General features: G+C 40.9%; 1 protein-coding gene across 1 annotated transcript in view; it reads right to left on the reverse strand.

The window, feature by feature from the left end:
- Positions 1–20,820, reverse strand: part of NIPAL2 (NIPA-like domain containing 2) — a 48,611-nt gene that overhangs the window by 4,228 nt on the left and 23,563 nt on the right. Inside the window, exons 4-7 of the mRNA XM_008947243.1 lie at positions 14,412–14,471; positions 12,322–12,443; positions 6,172–6,268; positions 2,039–2,174 (exon numbers count right to left, since the gene is read on the reverse strand). Of these exons, the coding sequence (XP_008945491.1) occupies positions 2,039–2,174; positions 6,172–6,268; positions 12,322–12,443; positions 14,412–14,471 (415 nt within the window). The remainder of the gene's footprint in view (positions 1–2,038; positions 2,175–6,171; positions 6,269–12,321; positions 12,444–14,411; positions 14,472–20,820) is intronic.

Consider the following 20,820-nt stretch of genomic DNA (forward strand, 5'->3'; position numbering starts at 1 on the left):
CCCTTCCAACCCCTACCATTCTGTGATTCTGTGAAACTGGTTGTGTAAGGGTATACGTCCAGCACAGACATGAACACATGAGCTCTCATAGGAGCTGTTTCATTTTGGTGAGGCCCACATTGCTGCTACTACTCAATCCAGCTTGTCTAAAACACATATTTGTATGTTTATCCATGCAGTCATACCCCAGACATACTCTGTCCTGCTGGGAAAGTCCAGGAAGGCAGCTCAGAGCCCGTGTTCTTTGGGTTGGAAACTCTCTGCTGTGCTCCTCAGAAAGGCAACACAAACCCTCGCCAGAATTATGAGCAAAAGGATGTAGGACCACAGGAGCATACTCTGCACAGAAACCTGCAGGCCTGAGACATTGGTCATAGATCAGCCTGCACAATCTGCATCAGCAGATGAAAGAGGCAAAGCAATTAACCCATTTGTGTGGCGACCACAGCTATCAACATTTACCCACAGGGTGATGAATCATGAGTGTGAACTCTGGGATATACCAGCAGATAGTTTGTTATGTGAACAGTGCATTTCAGACCGAAAGAGAAAAGTCAGGAGGCTGCAGAGTGCATTCAAAACCCATAAAAAGAACCACACTTAAATGTTTCAATGCTACAATATATGTGCACAGTAAAAATCCAAGCTTGGATCTGTTTTAGCTATTAAAGTAATTGTGCGGTTATTTTAGCAACTGTTGAACAGTCTCCATGGTGCTTTAAAAATAAAGAAATCCTACATATCCACAGGATAGTCCGGATTTTGAAGTAACTGAAAACACCTCATTTTTTTCTCCCATTTGCAACAAACTTGGTCACAGGGACTGAAAGAGCGATACCAAGGCCTAGCATTGAATCCAGGAGGATGTTCTAGCACAGGCTGTTCTGAGCTAACACATGACAGTAAAATAAAATAAGAGAGGAAACAGAATGAAAAATTTTGACTGACAGCATTGTCTCCATTAGAAAAAGTGTCCAAGAGAGAAGACAGAGACACTGAGCCCAGGGGATTAAATGGGCACGTTTCACTTCTGTTTTAATTTTGACCCAGCAAAAGAAAGAAAGAAAGAAAGAAAGAAAGAAAGAAAGAAAGAAAGAAAGAAAGAAAGAAAGAAAGAAAGAAAGAAAGAAAGAAAGAAAGAAAGAAAGAAAGAAAGAAAGAAAGAAAGAAAGAAAGAAAGAAAGAAAGAAAGAAAGAAAGAAAGAAAGAAAGAGAAAGAAAGAGAGAAAAACTGGCAAGAAGGAAATATTAATTGAGCAGCTTCCTATTTACTGAGCTTTTATTTCCTATTTTAAAAGCCCTGAGCTGTTCTCCTAGGGAAGAAAAGCTGGCTGTAAATCACTCTGTAATCTGTTCCAGGGGAGTTCCTGAGTCAGCCATGGAGAGTCACTGCATAGTAACTCATGGACTTCTTGATTCCACATGGGAATAATATGTTCTGCCACAAGAAAGCTGGGTTGACTCTTCTACCAGAAAATAACCATGTAAGTAAACACTCAGACTCACAGTGGAGCAGTCTAGATGAGATTACTGAATGATGTTATTAGCACTTGAAGCAGACGGTCCCTTTTGCTACATACAAGGTAGCAAAGCACAGCAAGCCAGGGAGAAAGTTGTGAGAAACTCTTTTCTTTGGTCTGGCTAGTGATGTAAGCTGGGGAAAAGAGCTACTCAATGAGGGTAAATGTAGCCATTTGATTATTCAGCAATTAAGGTTTCTAAAAGTAAGCATGCCCAATTTACATAAATATAAATTTCATTTAATGAGTTCAAAACATGCCAACATTAGAAGTAAATTTGGGAAGAACTTCTGTAAAGTGATTATGAGAAGAGGGAGCACCTATAATAAATATAAACTGAGAAATAAAGCCTAAATAAACAGTACAATCAACTGTAGGCAATTCATGCATCTGTCAAGGATCTGCCAGGAATTTGTTGCCTTTAAGAGCTACTTGTGTTTGGAGTCAATATCAGTACTGGATAAAACTGACAGATAAAATATGTATGAAGGTTACGAGATAAGTAGAATCTCACTTACTTGACTTGGAAAGCACAAGAAGTTGCCATTAAAACAATCATGATATAGAAAACGGGATAAGTTAGCTGCATCATCCCCTTTGCAGACAGAGTTATCATGCTGGCCACAGCCTTTACAGCAATGATAGTCAGCGATGCTGAAAGGGAAAGAGAGAGATTAGCAGGATTCACAGCAGTGACCTCAAAGCATCAGAGAGGGAGGACAAGGTGCCATGTCTGAGCCATAGGTCTGATCATCTGCAAATACACTGAGGTAGGATTTGGGCGGCTAAAATCAAGTGTGTGCTTTTCTAAATGCTCACTAAGCTACTGTCTAAACTCAGAGTGGCCCTAGCTCCACATGCACTTTGTGTTTTGCTTTTAAGCTCTTGTAGCACTGAGGTCTGCAACCTTGCATCTACCCAAATTTTCCCCACTTTCAACAGGGTAAGTGGGGTTAGAGTCAGATACTATCTTGCAAGTTAGGACTCTCGTGTGTTTGTGAAAGAGAGAGAAGCTGAGCTCAGGGTGAGGAAAGAACTGCATCCATTTCCCACTGCTTGCCATATGCCCTGAACACTGGACTACCAGTTGCAGATGGTACCAGTTGCAGCCTTCATATCTTCCAGGCATACTCTACTTAGCTCCAGCTGCTAATCTGGAGTCCACATTGCATTATTCAGGAGAGGTCTGAGGGGTCTTGTTATCTGTTCAAAGCAGCCAGGACACCTCCGAATAGCTGCCTACAGGTGACACTGGCAGGCTAAAATAACTCCTCACCCTCAGGATTTCTCTGTGGAGACTGGAGCTGGCCAAGGCTGGCCAAAGCTGACTTCTGGGACCACAGCCTGACGCACCTAACTCTCCCCACAGGTTATGAACAGAGCTATGGACAGAAACCCCAACACAGGGGGTCTGTATGTTGTTTCAGAGGCCAGGCTCTTAAGACCATTTACTGGATTTAGCCCACAGAATAAAATATTTCAGTAGTGTGTTTTCAGTCCATTTAGTCACTGTCACTGCATTACCACAAACAAATCTGAGGCAGCAGGCAATGGTTTTAATACATGTCACCAGTTCAGTGGAGTCTTGCAATTGACATCTTTTGTAAAAGGGGCTGATAATTCAGCTAAGAGGTATTTCAGGTTTCCTTTTGGAGTGTGATCTTAATTTGTCCAAGCTAACCCAAGTAGGCTGTGATTACTGCAAATAAAATAAAATTTAAAAAAAAAATCAAAAGAAACTAAGAATTATGAGAAGAGTCAGGGTGCAGAGATGACCTTTGAAGAAAGGTAAACAATCATCAGGAGCATCATTCCCAGCTGGAATTCAGCTCCACCTTCTTCCAGAGCTGAGGAGTGTTGAGTTTCAGTGGTTTGATTCATCCTCCCGTAACTGCAAAATTCAGATTAGCAAGGAGAAGCTCCACTGTGAAAAAAAGTTGAGGCCGAGGGTTGAGAGAAAAGTTGGGGGAAGAAGAACAAATTCATGTCTGTGGCTTTAATTGTGAGCATTTTTCTTATAGCAAGTCCCGAAGTTCAGGGTCTGTTTAAGTGTTGCAGAGATCTTGTGATGCTCCTGTTCACCATCATGAAATGCAGTGTTTTCATGACAAACTTTCCACCAACTACTTCACCTCTTGCTCTGTAATGGAAATAGGTGGAGTAGCAGCAAACAGCAGTAAAACTGAGCAGAGGAGGCCAAACGCTAGCCTGCAGTGGTGCTAATAGTACGATTAAAAGGCAAAAATACACTCTCACCCCAACAAGCAGACTACAGTAAAACTGAGATTTGCACCCTGATATGGGGGGAACTACTATTTTAAAAGAACACATACGGGTAAAATTTAGTAGTTCGATTTGTCCATCTAACAGTAAAGATTGCTGAAAAATTGTTTCTGATGCAGGGAAGTTTCCAGCCCTTATAATTTTAACAAACCAGAAAAGAAAGCATCAGAGGGTTTTGGGTTCATTGGTTTGAGATTTTTGAAAAGCAGAACGATCTTTTTAGTTATAGTAGTATTGGAATAAGTTTTGAAATCTAGGAAATGGTTTTCCTATCTCTGATAGAATGAGCCCCCAATGCTAATGTGACAAATGATGTCATTTTCCAGCTGTTAGGGCAGGAAACTCAGAAATCCCACTTTAATCTGAAATATTTTCTCCCAAAATTATGATAATTCCCAAGCATCAAGCATCTTTCACTGCAAGCAAAGAAATGATGAGAAAACTCCCATGAGTTTCACGGAGAAACCCCCATCACTTTGCTCAGCAAAAAGGCCAGAGACCAAGCAGAAGGCTTGTGTAGCTTTGTGGGGACTGCCAGCCACCAGGACAGCTGCAGGAGCTAAAGCCAACCACAGCTCTTAGTTTCCTGCTCGAGGGAAATGTCAGTACTTAAAAAGTTCCCATGAATCAGGACTTGTTTGTTTGTGTCCTTTTTAATAGAGCAGAAATAATGACACATTTTTCCTCAAGCTATGTATGCTCACCAAACCCTCAGCAGCCACCAGCTGAAGTTGTATATTTGGTTGATTGCAGCCTGACCACCAAACTGCAGTTAGTGCCTGCTGGGGCATGGGCTTACAGCCCTGCTGCTGTTCAGCAGCTCCACGCTTCTGTTTGGCCTCAGGGTTGGTAGGCTCCACAGCAAAATAAGCACACAGGCTATGCAGCCCAATGGCCCAGATCATCTGAAGCCATATGTGGACCTTGACTGGGGCTGCCATCACAGTGAGTCTGCCCAGAACTGCAGCAGTCAAGTGTAGAAGCCCATCTGGGGATCTTCAGGCTTCCAGATATATGACAAGGAGGCTGGACCTGTTTATTGCTCAGGAATGCGTAGTGCTTCACGGTCCTCATGGCAGCGTTAGAAGACACAGAGCAGCTCAGGCAAGCTCTGCCGAAGCTCTTAGGCCCCATGCAGGGAGCTGTGGGGGTGGCTGGACTCACACTTCACACCTCCAAACCCAGAGCAGTTGACTAGATAGACCCAGGGTTTTTGGGAGGCTCTTTCACCTCTGCCCCAAGCATTTTCTTTGTCACAGAAATCCTTCAAGGCTTCTGCAGAGCTACAGATCCCTATGAACTTAAATGGCAAGACTGTCCCAAAAAGTTGATCTGAAAGTCTGAACTTGTCATCTGGGTAAGAAACAACTTAGGGATCTGAAGGAAGGCCATTAATAAATCAGTGAGGGTTTTTCACAGTCAAGTAAAACCAAATTGTGTAACTGTAAACTTTAGTGAAATTCTGTTTTCTCAAAACACTACATTAGACCAGCTCTATTAGAAATGTGCTTTATAAGTCTTTGCAGGCTGATATGTGCACCCACTGAACTCAGTGAAACTATAACCATTGAATTCAATGGCACAATTCAAGCATCTTTCACTGCAAGCAAAGAAATGATGAGAAAACTCCCATGAGTTTCACGGAGAAGTGACAAGACAAAGACATCAGGAGACATGGGACAGCAATGAATTTTTAATATATGCCTGCAAGCAGTGGAGCCTTAGAGTAAGCCTCCTGCTGTTTTTCAAAACTGATTCAAGTTTAACTTTCTTGAAAGCTACCTGATAAAATGATCTGCCTTGTTTCTCTGGGTATTGATAGTGGCACCATTATTCTGAAGGTAAACTTCAGTGGCTTGCTCAGTTCTTGTTATGCTTCTTGAAAGGTCGTAAAATATTAAATGTTGCATATGCAAACACACATAGAGAATTCAAAGAAAAATTCCCATACAATCACAGCATATCACTGCATTTCTTTACAGAATGCTTACAAGGTCTTAAGCTTGTCTGTTTTAAAGAACTGATTTTCACAGATAGCCTGCTCTCCAAAACAACATTTCAGTTTACTTTCTCAGGATCTAAAGTTAAGGTGTTATTTAAAAAAGCTTCAGAATGCCATTGCACACAGAAAATTAATTTAAGGAAATCTGTAAAAAGAAATATTCCCAGCAATAAGCATAGAAACTGTTTCATAATCAGCTTTTGTTTTCAAAAGGAGACCACAGTAAGAATCATGTGAAATGTTTCGATGATTCTCCTTTAGCTCAGTGCTTTGTAATTACCCTGATCTAAACTAGCTGGGGAGACTGAGTGACAAGGAATTATCAAGTAACAGACAGGAACATTGAAGTGAATAATATGTTCTTACCCAGTAGTGCGACCATCATTAATAAAATCACAATGTGTTTTGCAGCCTTTCTTTTGTAAAAATAGAGGAGAATGCAGAATAGTATAATTTCTAAGATCTGAAAATAAAAGAGAAGAAAGTTAGAGCTGTGAAACTATGTAATACATGCTTCATTCAAAGTCTTTGAGTTGTCACATTCATTTTCTCTGCTCTAACAGTTGAAAGAACTACTTTCTTAGCCATCTTCTGCTAAAAACTAACCTTATTGCCAGTTGACTGAGCTATCAAAAAATTGCCTTTTTTTTCCTATTGTAGCAAAAGTTAAACTTGGAGCATTTGTTATTTCTTTAGTTTTCCTTTTTGCACTTCTAACTATATTTTGTCACTGTAGAGTTGAGAAGACTTCTTTAACGTGACAGCAAAGATACCCATGTTTATTGGTAATAATTCTTACAGAAACTCTATTTATAATTCCTGTGGAGCAAAGCACTTACCTGGAGGAGCAGCAGTTTCTCCTTCTAGCTATGGTATTCCTACTGTCACTCTCCATGACATGCAAGTTTATTTTTGCTACCCTCTTTGGCCTTTTCCCAGTCCTACTTAAAAAAAAAAGACAGCCACCCAAACACTGTCTTTTTGTTCAAACTTTCTACCATACACTGTAAGAAGGAAAACATGTATTTCATGTGATGGTTCTCAAATCATGCATACCTATCAGGAGCTTACCTTGAAAAGCTCAATAACACACTAGCAGACCACACTGCAGGAGATGTGCAGCTGCTGAAGGAGCTTTGCCTGCACTGTGTATAGTCCAACCTTGTTCCTTCAATAACATCTGACAGCTAAATGACAGAGTTAAATTTACTGACTTGCTGTTAATGTGTCTCTTCGTGGATTCCCTTGGTAACTCTTGCCTTTTGCCATCTCAAAAGCATGGGTATTCGACCTCATACCCACGTTGCCCAAATCCCACTTCATGCATAAAAGAAAAAAGCAAGTGCAAGAGCCAAAAAGCTTCTGTGAAGCCCAAAAGATTTGCAAAAACAGGGATGGTGGACCTCTGTGCTGAGAGGTGCTCAGAAACCTGGTAGCCCTTGAGATAGCATGAAGAAAGAGAAGTTCATTTGTGCATGTTGCAAAGTAATCAAATGGGGGAAATAAGACAATTATTGTCACAATTACTGAATCTGGTTATTGTCATTTTTTCCAACACAACAGGCAATAGAAAAAATCTCATGTCTATCTCCTTGGTTTTCTCACCAACATACTATTTTACATTTTGTGATGCCACTCCACTTCTAAACCAACAGTCACTATAAGGCAGCATTAGACTCAAAAATACCTGGGTGTTGTGATGATGAAATTTCAAAAGAAGCGACTGAACGGTTACTAGCAGCAGTTATATAATATAACTTAGCCAGTTTCTCATTTTGGAGAGTGACTGCAGCAGGAAAGCAGTCATCAGCTACATTCAGTTCCTAAAATTTTCTACCACAGTCACACCTCCCCCAGTTTTATAGTGCTCAGAAATATGAGCAGAACATAATTATGCTTTAATTCATTTTTTATTTACTTTTATGCTGATCCCTTGCTCCCAAAGACAACAAGGAGACAATTACATTTCAGAACATTAAAAACATAAATCTAAATTTTATACCACCTTTTTCTGAAAAATGTCAAACATTATCACAAGATTAAAAAAAAAAAAAGAAATAAAAAAGAAAAGTTTGGGTTGTTTGCTTTTGTTTTCTGGTTGTTTTTTTTTTTTGGTAAAATGTGTGGCACTTAATAAAGCATTTTGCTGTTGGTTTTAAAAAACCATTCCTGGACTAATCCTTGTTTAATCCTTGTCTTTGCATTCTCTTATGAAGTGCTGGTCTCATGTCCTTCAAGAGCAACATGTGTCCCCACCAGGCTTGCACCCAGAGGTGAAAGCTGGGCCGCTGGCTGGTAGAAAAGAGGCTTTTGCTTTGGTAAATAACTTGGACAGCCTCCCCTCTGTTCAACAATGTAACACACTGGATAGGTCTAAATTAAGAACCAAGGCAGAAGATTGTGTCAAGATATGCAAACATGTGTGTTCATCTTGGCCTTCCTATGTAACAGGGGCAGGGTTTTGAAAGAACTTGACAGAAGAAGGAAAGGTATCCACTTTGCTCTTCGTTTCAGTGGCAAATACAATTTAGGGCCAGAGGGGAATATTACTTTCTCAGGCTGCAGCTACAACAGCCTCCAAAGAGCAGATATTTTGACAGTGAACAATTGATAACAAAATAGAAGAAAGCTGTGCTAAATCTACAGTCCCTACATGGAAAGGTACCCAGGCTAAGAAAGAAGATCTCGAGATGTCCCATGATGCAACTGGTTGGCACTGGCATATAGGATGGTGTGACTGGGATGGGACCATGGCACCAGATGGCACAGCACTGAGAGCTCCTTCCCCACCAGTGTAAACCCAAGTATCCATCACCTCTCCCAGACCCTTGGACTAGCTGCCACAGAGTGTGCAGAAACCCACGAGAGGGCCCTACCATAGGCAGCCAGTTACACCTCAGTTAATGCTGTTGTTTCATTTTATATCCCCTATATAAAACAACTTTAATATACCCCCTTTTTTATATCCCCTATATAAGCAACTTTAATTACAATGCCAATAGAGGGAAGCACCATCATCTGTCATGTCAGTTAGATGTCAAACTACAAGAACAATCATCCAAAACCAAGACCAAGGACAGTCATTGGATCAAACTGCTTCATCACGCCAACTCTGGCATTTCGCTCCCTCTTTTACCTCACTCTGATCCCCAGAGTGGCAGGTAGTGTCGAGCACCACCAGCCTTGGCAGAACCAGGTCATCACCGCTAGTTCTGTCCATCAGGCCTCTATTGGTCCTCATCCTACCATCAGCTCTCCTCTTGCTAAAGTTACCATAAAGTTCCACTGTGATCTCCTGCTTAAAAGTTTAAAAGAAGACTCACCCCTGAAAGCAAACAGCCAAACAAAACCATCAAAAACATATAGAAGAGTCCCCAGTGAAAGCTGTGGAAGGGGCATGCAGGTCTGTGTGCTTGACTCCTTCTGCCTCCTGGGGAAGCCCCATGAGCAGCAGTAGTGTAGGGCCAGAGATGGAAGTGCTATTCTTGAACCTGGGGAGAAAGCTGATGTTTGCTTTTCAGGGCTGTTACTTAAGTTTACTCAGCTCTGACAAGTCTTGCACACTAAGCATGAAATTCAAACAATTAGATCTCACCTTGTGCTGCCCAGCAGCCAAACTATTCTTCCATGCTTCTCTGCTGCTGGGTGACCCACCAACAGGTCACCTTTAAGCACAAGACGAGGGAGAGGCCATCACATTGAGTCATGCTGCAAGCAGAGTGCATGGCTCCTAACAGGACTTAAGGCAGACAGGGATCCTCCTGGGGCACCCAGGCTCTTGCCTATGCTTATCTCCTCAGAATTGGCCAAAAAAGTGCTTGCTCTCATAGTTGTTACCTGTGGTAGTGCTAAATGCAAAGGCCAGGAATCGGAAGTGCCTCTATATTATAGCAGCTTTACATACTCTGTTTAGAGGAATTGAAGGAACTCGACCTGCTGACAATAATTTTTGCCATTATAACTAATCTTTGCTGAAGTCTCCTCAAGCCCATGTCTCATGAACATTATTTTATGATCATGATGCTTTCCATGTTTCTAAGTATGCAAAGAAGGCACCAGAATGAAATACAACATTATCTGCTTCAACTGTTTTTCTGGGATAGAGAGCAACATAGGGAGCAATGCACCAGGAGGGTCTTCCAAGCACTTTGAAGGAAAAGCAGAAATGCTTTGAATCTGATTTTACAGAGATTAAGTATTAACAACCCAATATTCACTCTGCTTGTGTTTAGGAAAACCTAAGAACTTTGTCTATAATTGATATCTTCTGTAGTGACTCAAAGTGCACAAAAGCAGACGAGAAAAATAAAACAAGCTAGGACAGTCATTCTTTCTCAGGCATGATTATGCTACTCTAAAGTCTCAGAAGGTGACTCAGAGTTTTCTCATGTGGGAACAAGAGGCTATTTCTGCAAAGCTCCTCTGATGCCAGTGGAGTACCACATGGGAATAGTTTGTCACCTACACAGAACATTTTGTACCACTGGGGCTTTGTACTTCTCAGCAGACCACACTTCGGGGCTACTTTTAGAAAGAGTATGCTGTACTGTCTCCTTACTATATATTTATACTGAAAACTCTGCAACTTCTGCCGTGGTCTTTTTATAACTCAGCAGCCAACCTGTGCCAGGCATTTTACAATGATGAAGAGCTAGGTCCCTGCACAAAGGGAATGTTTACAGCAGGGTTTGCTTGAACTTCCAGCAGCACACCAGGATAATACGGTTGGTATCTCACAGTCTCCTGTGGAGTCTTTCACCTCTTCCTCTTCTTTGGACAGAGTCTGTTAAAACAGATTAATCCAAGGAGCAGAGGGAATAAATAAATATTGGTATCCTGCTGAGTCAATAAGATTTGCTGTGTAATTCCTCCATCCTTTCCTGCAATCATACTGTATATGTAGAATTGGAGGCTGGCTGGGAGAAGTGGGGAAACAGAGTCAAGGGGTTACCTAATATCTCCTCGTAATGTCTCTTAAGAAGAATATAGCACGTTCTTCCCACACATTTGACTTCATACTAACTTTTCCTGAAGCAAATTCTAAAAAATCCTAAGATGGGAAAAAGCCCTTTTCCAGCAACCTGATGGCTTTAAGAAAATGAGAACAGTACATGGCACAGAGATTTCTGGTGTCATGGGGCATGGATGGAGAATTTTCTCCCTCCACCACCTCTACGCAACTGTCAGCAATTTGAAGTAAGTGCCAAAAATGTCAGGCTGTTTTAGTATTTGTAGGTGGGACATTGTATGACAATATTCAGTAGGAAAGAGAGGGTCCTCCAGTCAGCACTGAGACCCCTGTTTTGAACCCTGTCCTAAAGAAGTCCTTCTCCTTCTGCTGATTACATGGATTTGCTGAAGCTTTTTCTGAGGCTGAAGCTACCCTTACTAAGTACCCCAAAACTCTTGGGTGTTGCCTCCAAAAACCTCTCTACTGCCTGATGGAAAGTGCATGCTACGATTTATGCAGCATGATCATTAATTTCTTTCACTAAGCTGTATCACTATCTTTAAGGAGCTTTTAAAATGTACAGAAACTTGAGCAAGAGGTTCAAACATTTTTTTGTGCCAGCACGTGCTTTCTGCTTAATTAGTAGTCTCATAGAGAGACTTAACTGTATGTGAAGTCTGCAGGTTGGCTAAAAGATTAATATAGTTAAACTGTCTACTCAGTGGCTTTCTAATTGAGCTTCCTACTGAGAAAAGCCTGGACACTAATAATCTAACCCAAGTGAGTCACTTTACTGGGAAAAAAAGTAAGTGCTTCTGAAACTGCTATATTGCATCTTTTATATTCAGCTGGAGGAACAAATTTTCAGCATTCCAGAGGAAAAGAGAGAGAGAAATTCCTCCTACTCACTCTCGTCTTCTTCCTGATGCTAATTAAATACATCAAAGAAGATGTATGGTATTTAAAGTTTTTATACAGATACTTTAATCAAAATGGTATTTTTGTGTTTGAATTCGAACTCAGGTTCAGATTAACCTGAGTGGCAGTGGAGCAGGCTGCCTCTCCACATCTTAAATCCACAACAAGCTCCTTTCAGCCAGGCTTAACAACACGGGGACAAACACAGAGCAATATGAAATAAAAAAAACAGGACTAAGAACATACATAGTCTGATTTTTTAAAAGCACAAGTTCATCACATTCCAGAAAAGCAATACATCTTAGACATGGAGGCGAGCAGCGTGGCATGAACGCATATACAGGAAATATGGGCAGTGCCAATATTTAGGTTTTTCTTCAAGTCCACCAAGCCCCAAAATCTTTCCATCCTTATTAATCCTGCACAACTGTGACTTTCCTCTGACATGCAGCTCGAAAGATATCTTTTGATTCAGCGTATTTTCAGCATGGGGCCTGGGGTGATGACCCAGAGACTTGCTTTCTCTCCTATGAAAATCACAAAATTTATCTTCAGAAGTGGTTTTCCTGTGACTACTTCATAATAATGCAAAAAAAACAATATTTTTTTTTTTCAGATTTAGCGAGTAGTATGAACCAGATACTCACTGAATATAACAAAAAGGGCCATCTCACTAAGTAGTTCTGTACTCCTCTTGCTGTGAGCTCTTGGGGTACATTTGGAGCAAATGTCACCAACAAGTATGTCCCTGTTACTGTCAGCGCTCCTCCTTTAAAGAAAAGGACACATTATTTTTATAATAAAATATTTGGTAATCATGGTCATCCTTGCTCTCCAGCTGATTTGGAAATAGTTTCTAGAAGAGAATTTAAGTCCATTTAATCAGACCAGGGCTTAAGTAATTGGTTTGCCTTGTATTTGTGGTCTTATCTAGTGTAATTTTTATTTAAGACTCAAAGGATTTTGGAAATATGAAAAACACTGTCAGTAAAGCCTCATGAACTAGGGTTTCAACTCAGCAATGCATTTTCAAATATTCTCAATTAATACCAAGTGCATGACAAAGGAGAACTGATCCTTTGTATTTCTCACAGGCACAAAGCAGGTCACGTAAATTTACCCTAAGCTGAAAGGACAAGTTGCTTACTGAGGCAAACATCTAGATCTTTAACCAGTGTAAATAAACCTAACTCTCCCAAAGTCAGTGCAGCCACAGAGATCTGCACCAGCTATGGACCTGCCCTGCAAACATTCAACGCGACATGTAAGTGCCAGTACAATACTTATGTGAAGCTGTCACAAAGCTAATGTTTTGGCCGCTCCCTGTTGTATTTGCAGACCTATGAACCATTTTATGAAAGGTTGATTTGCAAAAGACTGTTCAGCCATTAGGTTGGCAGGGCCCCTTTTCAAGGTTGAACTTGCATTGTTGTGCTTTTAATAAAAATCTGGCAGTTCTGCTTTGTGGACAGCCAGCTGACAAACACAGATGTTCATCAAGGTATCAAGATAGAAGTGAGACGAACCTGAGCTCATAAACTGTATTGGATTAAGGAAGATACTAGCTAATCAATTTTTTTTTCAAGTAATCTTTAAAATTCTTGGCAAAACTGTAAATCGGTGTGGAATACAAGGCTCAGGAATACAAACCAAAGCACATCCGGAGGGCTTTGCTGGCACTGCTATCGCACACAGTTCCTCTGGAAAAGCACAACTGTTCTATATTTATGTGCTTGCAAAAACATCACCATATTTCCCATCATACAGCTCATTCCTATGGAATGCAGCAACATTGTTAAATCCTTCTTGCAAAGTCGAACTCACAGAAATAAAATAAATCAGTGCTGAACACTAGTTAAAGCAACACACAATGTATAAGGCCATAAGGGAAACATGATCAGTCAAGGGAGAGAGGATTTTGAATGTAGCAGCTGAGCTGGCAAACTTGGCTCCCAAACCTAAATAAATATTATATTGTATTCCTGGAACAATACTGAACAGATCTCTCCAAAACGTTCATGAGAACAGCTGGGATGTCCTCATTATAGTATGGACAATCAAGCCTAGATTCTAGGAACCCCACAGAAATAACCAGGTGTCCTGTATAACATCAGGTGCACTCTTCCAGCTGAGATGGCTTGGTGTGAAGCCCAAGCCCTGAAATGTTCTTGCCTTTCTCTGTTATTGCGTTCAGGCTGGGCAGTTTTGATATGCAAAACAATCTTGGACACAGACAAGCAGTTGACATGCTTTTACAGGGAAGACCATGTTCCTCAGTGAAACACTTGACAACATGATTACTTGTTCTTTGAAGTGATGAGGGTTGTCACTTTTAACCGAGCTTGAATTTTTGTGCAATACCTATGTAGTAAGGAAAAAAAATTCTTATATTTGAATTAATAACTCAATAACATCATTGTTTTTTATTAAAATTGTGTTGTACTCATAAAGATAGTACTACATGCAACCTCAGAGGCAAAACTACCCAATAAAAATAAATTTGAGCAATAAGGACACCTAAGGAATGAGTTATGGTTACAAGAGCAGAGGATTTGGGAATGCAGTCTTTTCCACATGCATTGAGGCTTCTCTCTTTTTGTCACTTCTTCCTGGTTTTTAAAGTACCTGCCTTGAAACACTTTTCTGGGGAAGTGGGAGTGTGAAGGTGGGGGGGCTGTGTGAGAGTTACAGCTTGCTAAGCATATGGCACCACATGTCCATATCAGCAAACACTCACCCAATATATCAGCAGCCCTCATGTTCTTCTTTAGGAATAAGACAGAAATAAATGCACTACCTAGAACAGAAACACAAAGTCATTTTTAATGTATGTTAGAATATCAAGTGCTATATCAAAATGTTGCCTGGAGCCAAGTTTAAATATATCTCGTGGCTATTGTTGTTGCGCCATACCATGACATAACCAGCTATTCCAGCAATCAACCAGCCCTCAGGTTTTTTTTAAGATTTTAAATGTATCCATCAGGCTCTTACTTGGTTGAAGAGATGCAATACCCTTCCCATCTCCCATGCAGACAATGCTTAAACTGCTCTGATCCAGTCGTTTGTGGAAGTCTTGGGATAGCTGGGCATTGATCAGCCTTCCTGTTTCATTCCTAATTTTGCTGCCAGCTCACTACATGGACTTGCTGAAGGCAAACTGCCTCATAAATGAATAAAAGTCTGCTTCTCTAGGCTTCAGTATTTAGGGGCATATGAGTAAAGCCACAGCAGTACAACTGAGAGGCAGAAAGCCACTGCAAAAGCATAGTATTTAGTATGAACTGAGAGAGTGGTCATGGTGTCTCTAAACAAGCAGGTGGAAGACGTACCCTACAGGACCACTGCCGACTGGCTTCCAGAGGGACTTGTAATGAGGAAGGAGACAAACAGAAGTGAGCCCTAGAGATGACCTCCCGTTCCCTTGGCAGCCCCTTCCTTTGTTTGGGATGTCCCCAGGTCTGGCTTTTTGGGCTGGGTGGCAGTGGGTGGGTGAGCAGCAGGAGTGATGAGGCCAGGCTTTCTGGGGGGCAGCTCAGGGTGGAGACGTGCTAGCGAGGGAAGAAGGAGTTCAGACTTAAGATGGATGAGTGTTGGCCACCTGTGAGAGATGGCTCTATTCCGATGCACAACGTGAGAACATCTACCTCTAAGGAGAAGCCAAAGAGGCTGAATAACTCCTATATAAAAGACGTGAAGAAAGGCCTTTGGGAGAGGTGCATCAGTAATGTTAGATTAGCTTAGAAACCTCAAAGACGGACTTTTCCTGGGAGGGATAGTGAAGGGACACATTGAACCTAAATCACAGGATACAGTTACAAGAGCTCTGTCCCTGCCTACAGTGTGAAATTCTCGGTGTATTCCTGAAATAACGTTCAACCTTTTTGCAACCATCTTTGCCTTGTTATCTCTATTCTGATTGAAAATGTAATTTATGGTTAGCTAGTAGATGTACTATAGATAACCTGAGAGAGGTTTACGCCAAGAGGTGAACAGAGAACTGAAGTTCAGCATCATGTCTTTGTTATCCAGTCAAAAGAAAATCAGATATAGTAGGAGTCAGGAATTTAAACTGTATCAAGAGTGATGGAGATCTATGCAAACGGGTAAGTAGAATAAAAGAATCTGCAACTGAAAATGCCACACTGAAAATAAGCTGCCTGACACAGTTTTTTTTATTCAATGTTTCTGTGACAGCTTTGCTGGGGAAAAGACACTTGTATCTAGGCAACATTGGTAACAGCAGAGCTATCTGGGCTTAGAAAAGAGAGAGGACAAAAACCAGGAAAGAAGCAGCATCAACCCAAGATAATGTAGGAATAATCACTGCTCTGTTTCCCTTCTGTCAAAGCTCTCCTAAACCCCACTTCAGCCCACCCACTTCAGCAGTCGCTGTCACAGCAAGGACATGTTGCTTAATGTACTGATACCTCAGTGATATTTTTAAAATTTAAAAAAAATATTTTGAGTAGCCCCTTGTATGGGCTCTCTGCATTCAACAGAGATCTAGTAAATGCAGCCTAGGGTTCAATTCTAGTGTTGGCATCCAGTTTGCAGTGAGATGAGTTATGCCCCAAGTTCTACTGCCCACTTCTCTAGAGATGAAAAATGGCAGCTTGGGGGGACCACAGTCTCTGAGGCTGGCAGTGGACACAGGGAGACACTGGAACACAGCCAGATAATGAAACTTATCACTCTGCCTGTCACCCACTTTAATAGGGCATTCAAATGCAGCAAGCTCTTTTGCCAGAGATAGCTGGTAATGCACAAGAGATCATAAGCTTAACAAAATGTATGTGTATTTAATGCTCTTTATGATGTTTAATATGTAGATGAATCTAAAAATAGGAGAGGTTTTAAGAAAATATATGAGGCCATTTGGGATTGGAGGAAAAACTGAAGTGGGGGGGGGAAGTGCAATATCAAAATGGGGAGAGTGAGAGCCAGGAGAGACTCTGAACACTAAAGACACCTGTCCCTGTAGATAAGCCACCAACACTTCATATGCATTCAAGGGAAGAAGAAAAGCAAATGGAGTACATCTAAATGAAGCAGCAGAGAACAGCTACACAGACCTGAGGAGATATCAGAGGAAACATATGAATGATCAGAAGCCTGGCAAACTCCAGCTATTACATTAAGGGCTGAATTTTAAGCAAGTTACAGTAGCACAGTCAAGAGAGCACTTTGTTATTTATTACACATTAGCACAATATCTGAATTTTTGTTTTGTTTTGTTTTTCTGGGGGGTTTAATCTCCATAAATTTTACTTTTAAATAGCTTTTTATGTTCTTCAATTTGTGGGGTGAGTTTAAAACAGGTTAAATCAAAGAAAACAAGGGCAGATCATCTTGATGGAAGAAAGGATGGGCCAGAGAAGGAGGGATATGAGTGGAGCCTGAGAGCCTCAGGAACATAGGCTCGCATTTGCTCATTGTGCCTTCTGTTGGTTTTGCAGCTTTCCCTGGCTGGCAAGATGATTGTCAGGCATTAAGGTTCACCCCAGGAGCCCAGTAAGAAATGCACAGCCCTCATAGCCGCCCTACCAGTCTTCCTCAACTCCACTGTGCGCGAGCTCACAACCTTGGGTGCATTTAGCTGCTTAAGACGTTAACCCCTCCAGAAAAGGCAGTTTAAGACAATATGTCAGATGGACAGCACATCCCCCACACCATCTCCTCTCTGCCTGGTGGCCTCCAAGCTGACCCTGCTGTGAGCAGGGGGTTGGGTTAGGGAACTTTTTGAGGCCCCTTCCAACCTGAGTTAGCCTAGGACCCTGTGAACCCCTGGCAAGTGGGAATCCAGAGATGCAGCTGAGCCTACCAGATATACGAGTTAAAGCCCTTACTATGTCCCAAATTCAGCTCCTGAATGCAGCCCTGCTGAAACCCCTGTGCTCAACTCCCCAGACTCTCTGCTCTTTTCCTGCTGTCCCTCAGACCTCAAGCCTCCCATCTCCCCACCTCTCCTTCTCACTACTAGTGATGTTACACCATCACATTTTTCTCCCAACCTGCTTCCCCCTCGTCATAATTTCACCCCATCACTGCAGCATGAGTATAACTTCTTACCACCCAGCCCAAATGTTCTGTTTCCCATGCCAGGGTCCTCTTTTACCCCCTTTGTCACAGAAGCTGTGTGCCTCCTCCTCCTCCACCACTATACTGATGTGGGAAATAAATCCCTGAACACTGTGTTCAACTGTGCGTGAATAGACCAGGGAACTTGGGCAGTTGCTGTGATGAAATGTATTCATGTTTCTTTGCAACTGTTCATTCATTTGCCTGGTTTTTGTTTTGTTTTGTTTTGTTTTGTTTTGTTTTGTTTTGTTTTGTTTTGTTTTGTTTTGTTTTGTTTTAAAAAAAGCTATAGACAAGCAATAGAGATTGAGATCTGTGTCAGCACAAGGAATAGTCTCTCTTTTTTTTTTCTTCTTTTGTTTTAATTGGACAACACTAGAGTACAACAATACAGACAAAAAATGATGTCAAAGTATAAGCTGGCAACAACTTGGCAACAAAACAAGTAATTTACCATTGTACTGAAGCCTCATTGGTTTTGAACCACTGGTTTGGGCAATAGAATACATGCATAACTCTAAGCCTGAATTGCCAGCCTGTGAGTCACTGAAGCAAAGATTTCATCCCTGGTCACCTGAAAAGACTTGTATAGCTTTGGGTGAATCAGAACACTGTGAGCTTTTTAACTAATTATTAAGGTCAAACTTCTAACACTAGGCACAGATCCTACTCCCACAAGAGAAGGACAGAAAATCTGGAAGATTATCTGTTAAGGGTTAAACTTTACAGAACCAACACATTCTAATGAAATCATTGAGTGCATTTTATGGTTTGATTGTGTCATGCTTTATTAATATCCACAAATTGAGAACTAAATAGATCCTACAAAATATCTGTCTATGTGACAGAGCCTTTCTGAAGGATCATGAAACTCTTCAGTCTGGAAATAGAGAGGTAATATTTCCAATGGAATGTATTACGACTTGGCACTACATCAAAATCATGATAAATAAAAACTATCAGGTAGAATATGGGGGAAAAAAAGAGTTTGTTCAAGAGCTTAGTCATTACATAGAAACAACTTCATCTTTTCATACATCAGCATAGAACAGGGTGGGGTTTATTCCTTATTGAATGAATATATATTCACTATATATTGAATGGATAGATATTCACATTATTGAATGAATATTGCTGCAGCACGTGAATTTGAATTTAATTTGAAAATGGTAGTAAATGTTCATTCTTTGCATGATATGCAATTAAAAGCCTTAAGGGAGGGTTGTAATGGTACTACATATAGCTCAGTCAGCTGCTCATTCTCTTAGGAGAATGATTGTTTACAATTGTCTCCATATGTAGGTTTTCTCCAGCATAAACAGAAATAAAGAGTAGGGTGATATGTGGGTTCTGCCACTGGCAGACACCAAATGGTGAGAACCTAGATCACAAAACAACTCCTCTGCCTCCTAGACATGAAAGTTGCAGTTAGGATGGTTTCTTGCTTCTTTAAGGAAGGGATAATACACAACAGGAAAAGTTAAAGATATAAACCACATATTGATCTGGAGAGTGTATTTTCTGTATTTTGTCCCATCCAGCTTTAAAAAACCCAAATGAAAGAGGGTCTATCACCTATTTTTCCTACCCAAAGCTGTTACACAAATAAGTATGTTCCATTATAAAGATGGTTTCCTTTTACTGAAGCTATTTATGAATCTCATCTTTTAACCTCTATTTTTATTGTCAGGTCTTACACTAAATAATTCCTTTCATAACTGGTCATAACTTCAAATATTAGTATTATGTCCTCGCTTTTCCTCTTTTCAATTCTTAGATGAGCTTTATGTATTATTTTAAATAGATTAGTACTCTCCTCATAAATGCACAGACTGATTTTACTGCTTCTGCCTTGTCTCATAGTTTTCCAATAAACTAAAAAGTTTGTCTCAAATGTTCATTCTGTTAACTTTAACTGATTCAGTCAGGTAAAGGGATTTAAGACCATCCATTCTGCAGAGTACTTTTACACCCATTTCATTGGTGGTCTGGATGAAATACTAGAAGAGGAGTACCAGATTTAAATACTATTGTTTAATGTGTGCACCTCTCCCAGTTTGTGCAACAAGAACTTTTCACTTCTAGACCAAGAATTTATGCTGTTTTATGCCACTTAAGGGTTTGCTTCCATTTAATGAAGCAGTTTAAGTTCACCCAGTTTATTTTGCAATACATCTCTTAAGCAGTGGTCAAGCTGTGAGAAGGCCGTTGCTGCAAGCCACCTTGTAAGATGCGACCTTAAAGTGTGCTTTATATGGACAGATAGTCTGTGTTCCAAGCAGAAGAGATTCAGGACTATCCCAGTAGAGTAGCACTTGAAGGTGTTTTGTAGTCTACCAAAGAGCCAGGAAGATCTGGAGAGATGAAGAGGCAGGTAGTACATTGGGTCACTGCAGCTTGAATGAGCATGAGGTTAAGGGGGAAGAGAACGGGGAGCAGCTCTTCCAGGGCAGCATTTCCACAGGGGATCCAGAGGATGCACACTAAGAAGGGGAGGACAAAAAGGGCTAAACTGATGATGTTGCTGGTCATGAGAGGAATGCAGTTTAGCTGAAGGATAGTATGAAAAAATGATTGCAAAAAGTGTCCAAGAATTTTTCTTAAGCACATTCAAAAGGAAAGGAGCTGGCTTGGAGAAAGGAGCTGCACTCATAGCCTTAGAGCAGACTAAAATTTCTCTCTCCCATGCAAAGGGCTACTGGGGAGACAGAAGGACAGGAAGCCTCTAATGCCTGTGGCACGAACTAGGAGGACAGGCAAGTCCATGTTCACCATTTAGTCTATTGGTTCATGACCTCTAGATAGCTATCCTGCACACTGAACATGTAACATTTCTAAAATGATTAAATATTAGTACTGGAAAAGTGGTGGACAAAATATGAAATATCTTCCCCCATACCAATATCTAAACAGCCAAATATCAGAGGAATTGCTCAAAAGAGAGACCATTATGATGAGCTTAATGCTGTAAACTGCATTATAGGACATGCACACCACAAAGAGAAGGAAGAACCCTGAAAATCTTTTTGTTGCATCTTCTAGACAAATACAAATAAAGTATTTTT

The sequence above is a fragment of the Merops nubicus genome, unplaced genomic scaffold, assembly GCF_000691845.1.
Source record: "Merops nubicus isolate BGI_N331 unplaced genomic scaffold, ASM69184v1 scaffold4429, whole genome shotgun sequence".
Lineage (NCBI taxonomy): Eukaryota > Metazoa > Chordata > Aves > Coraciiformes > Meropidae > Merops > Merops nubicus.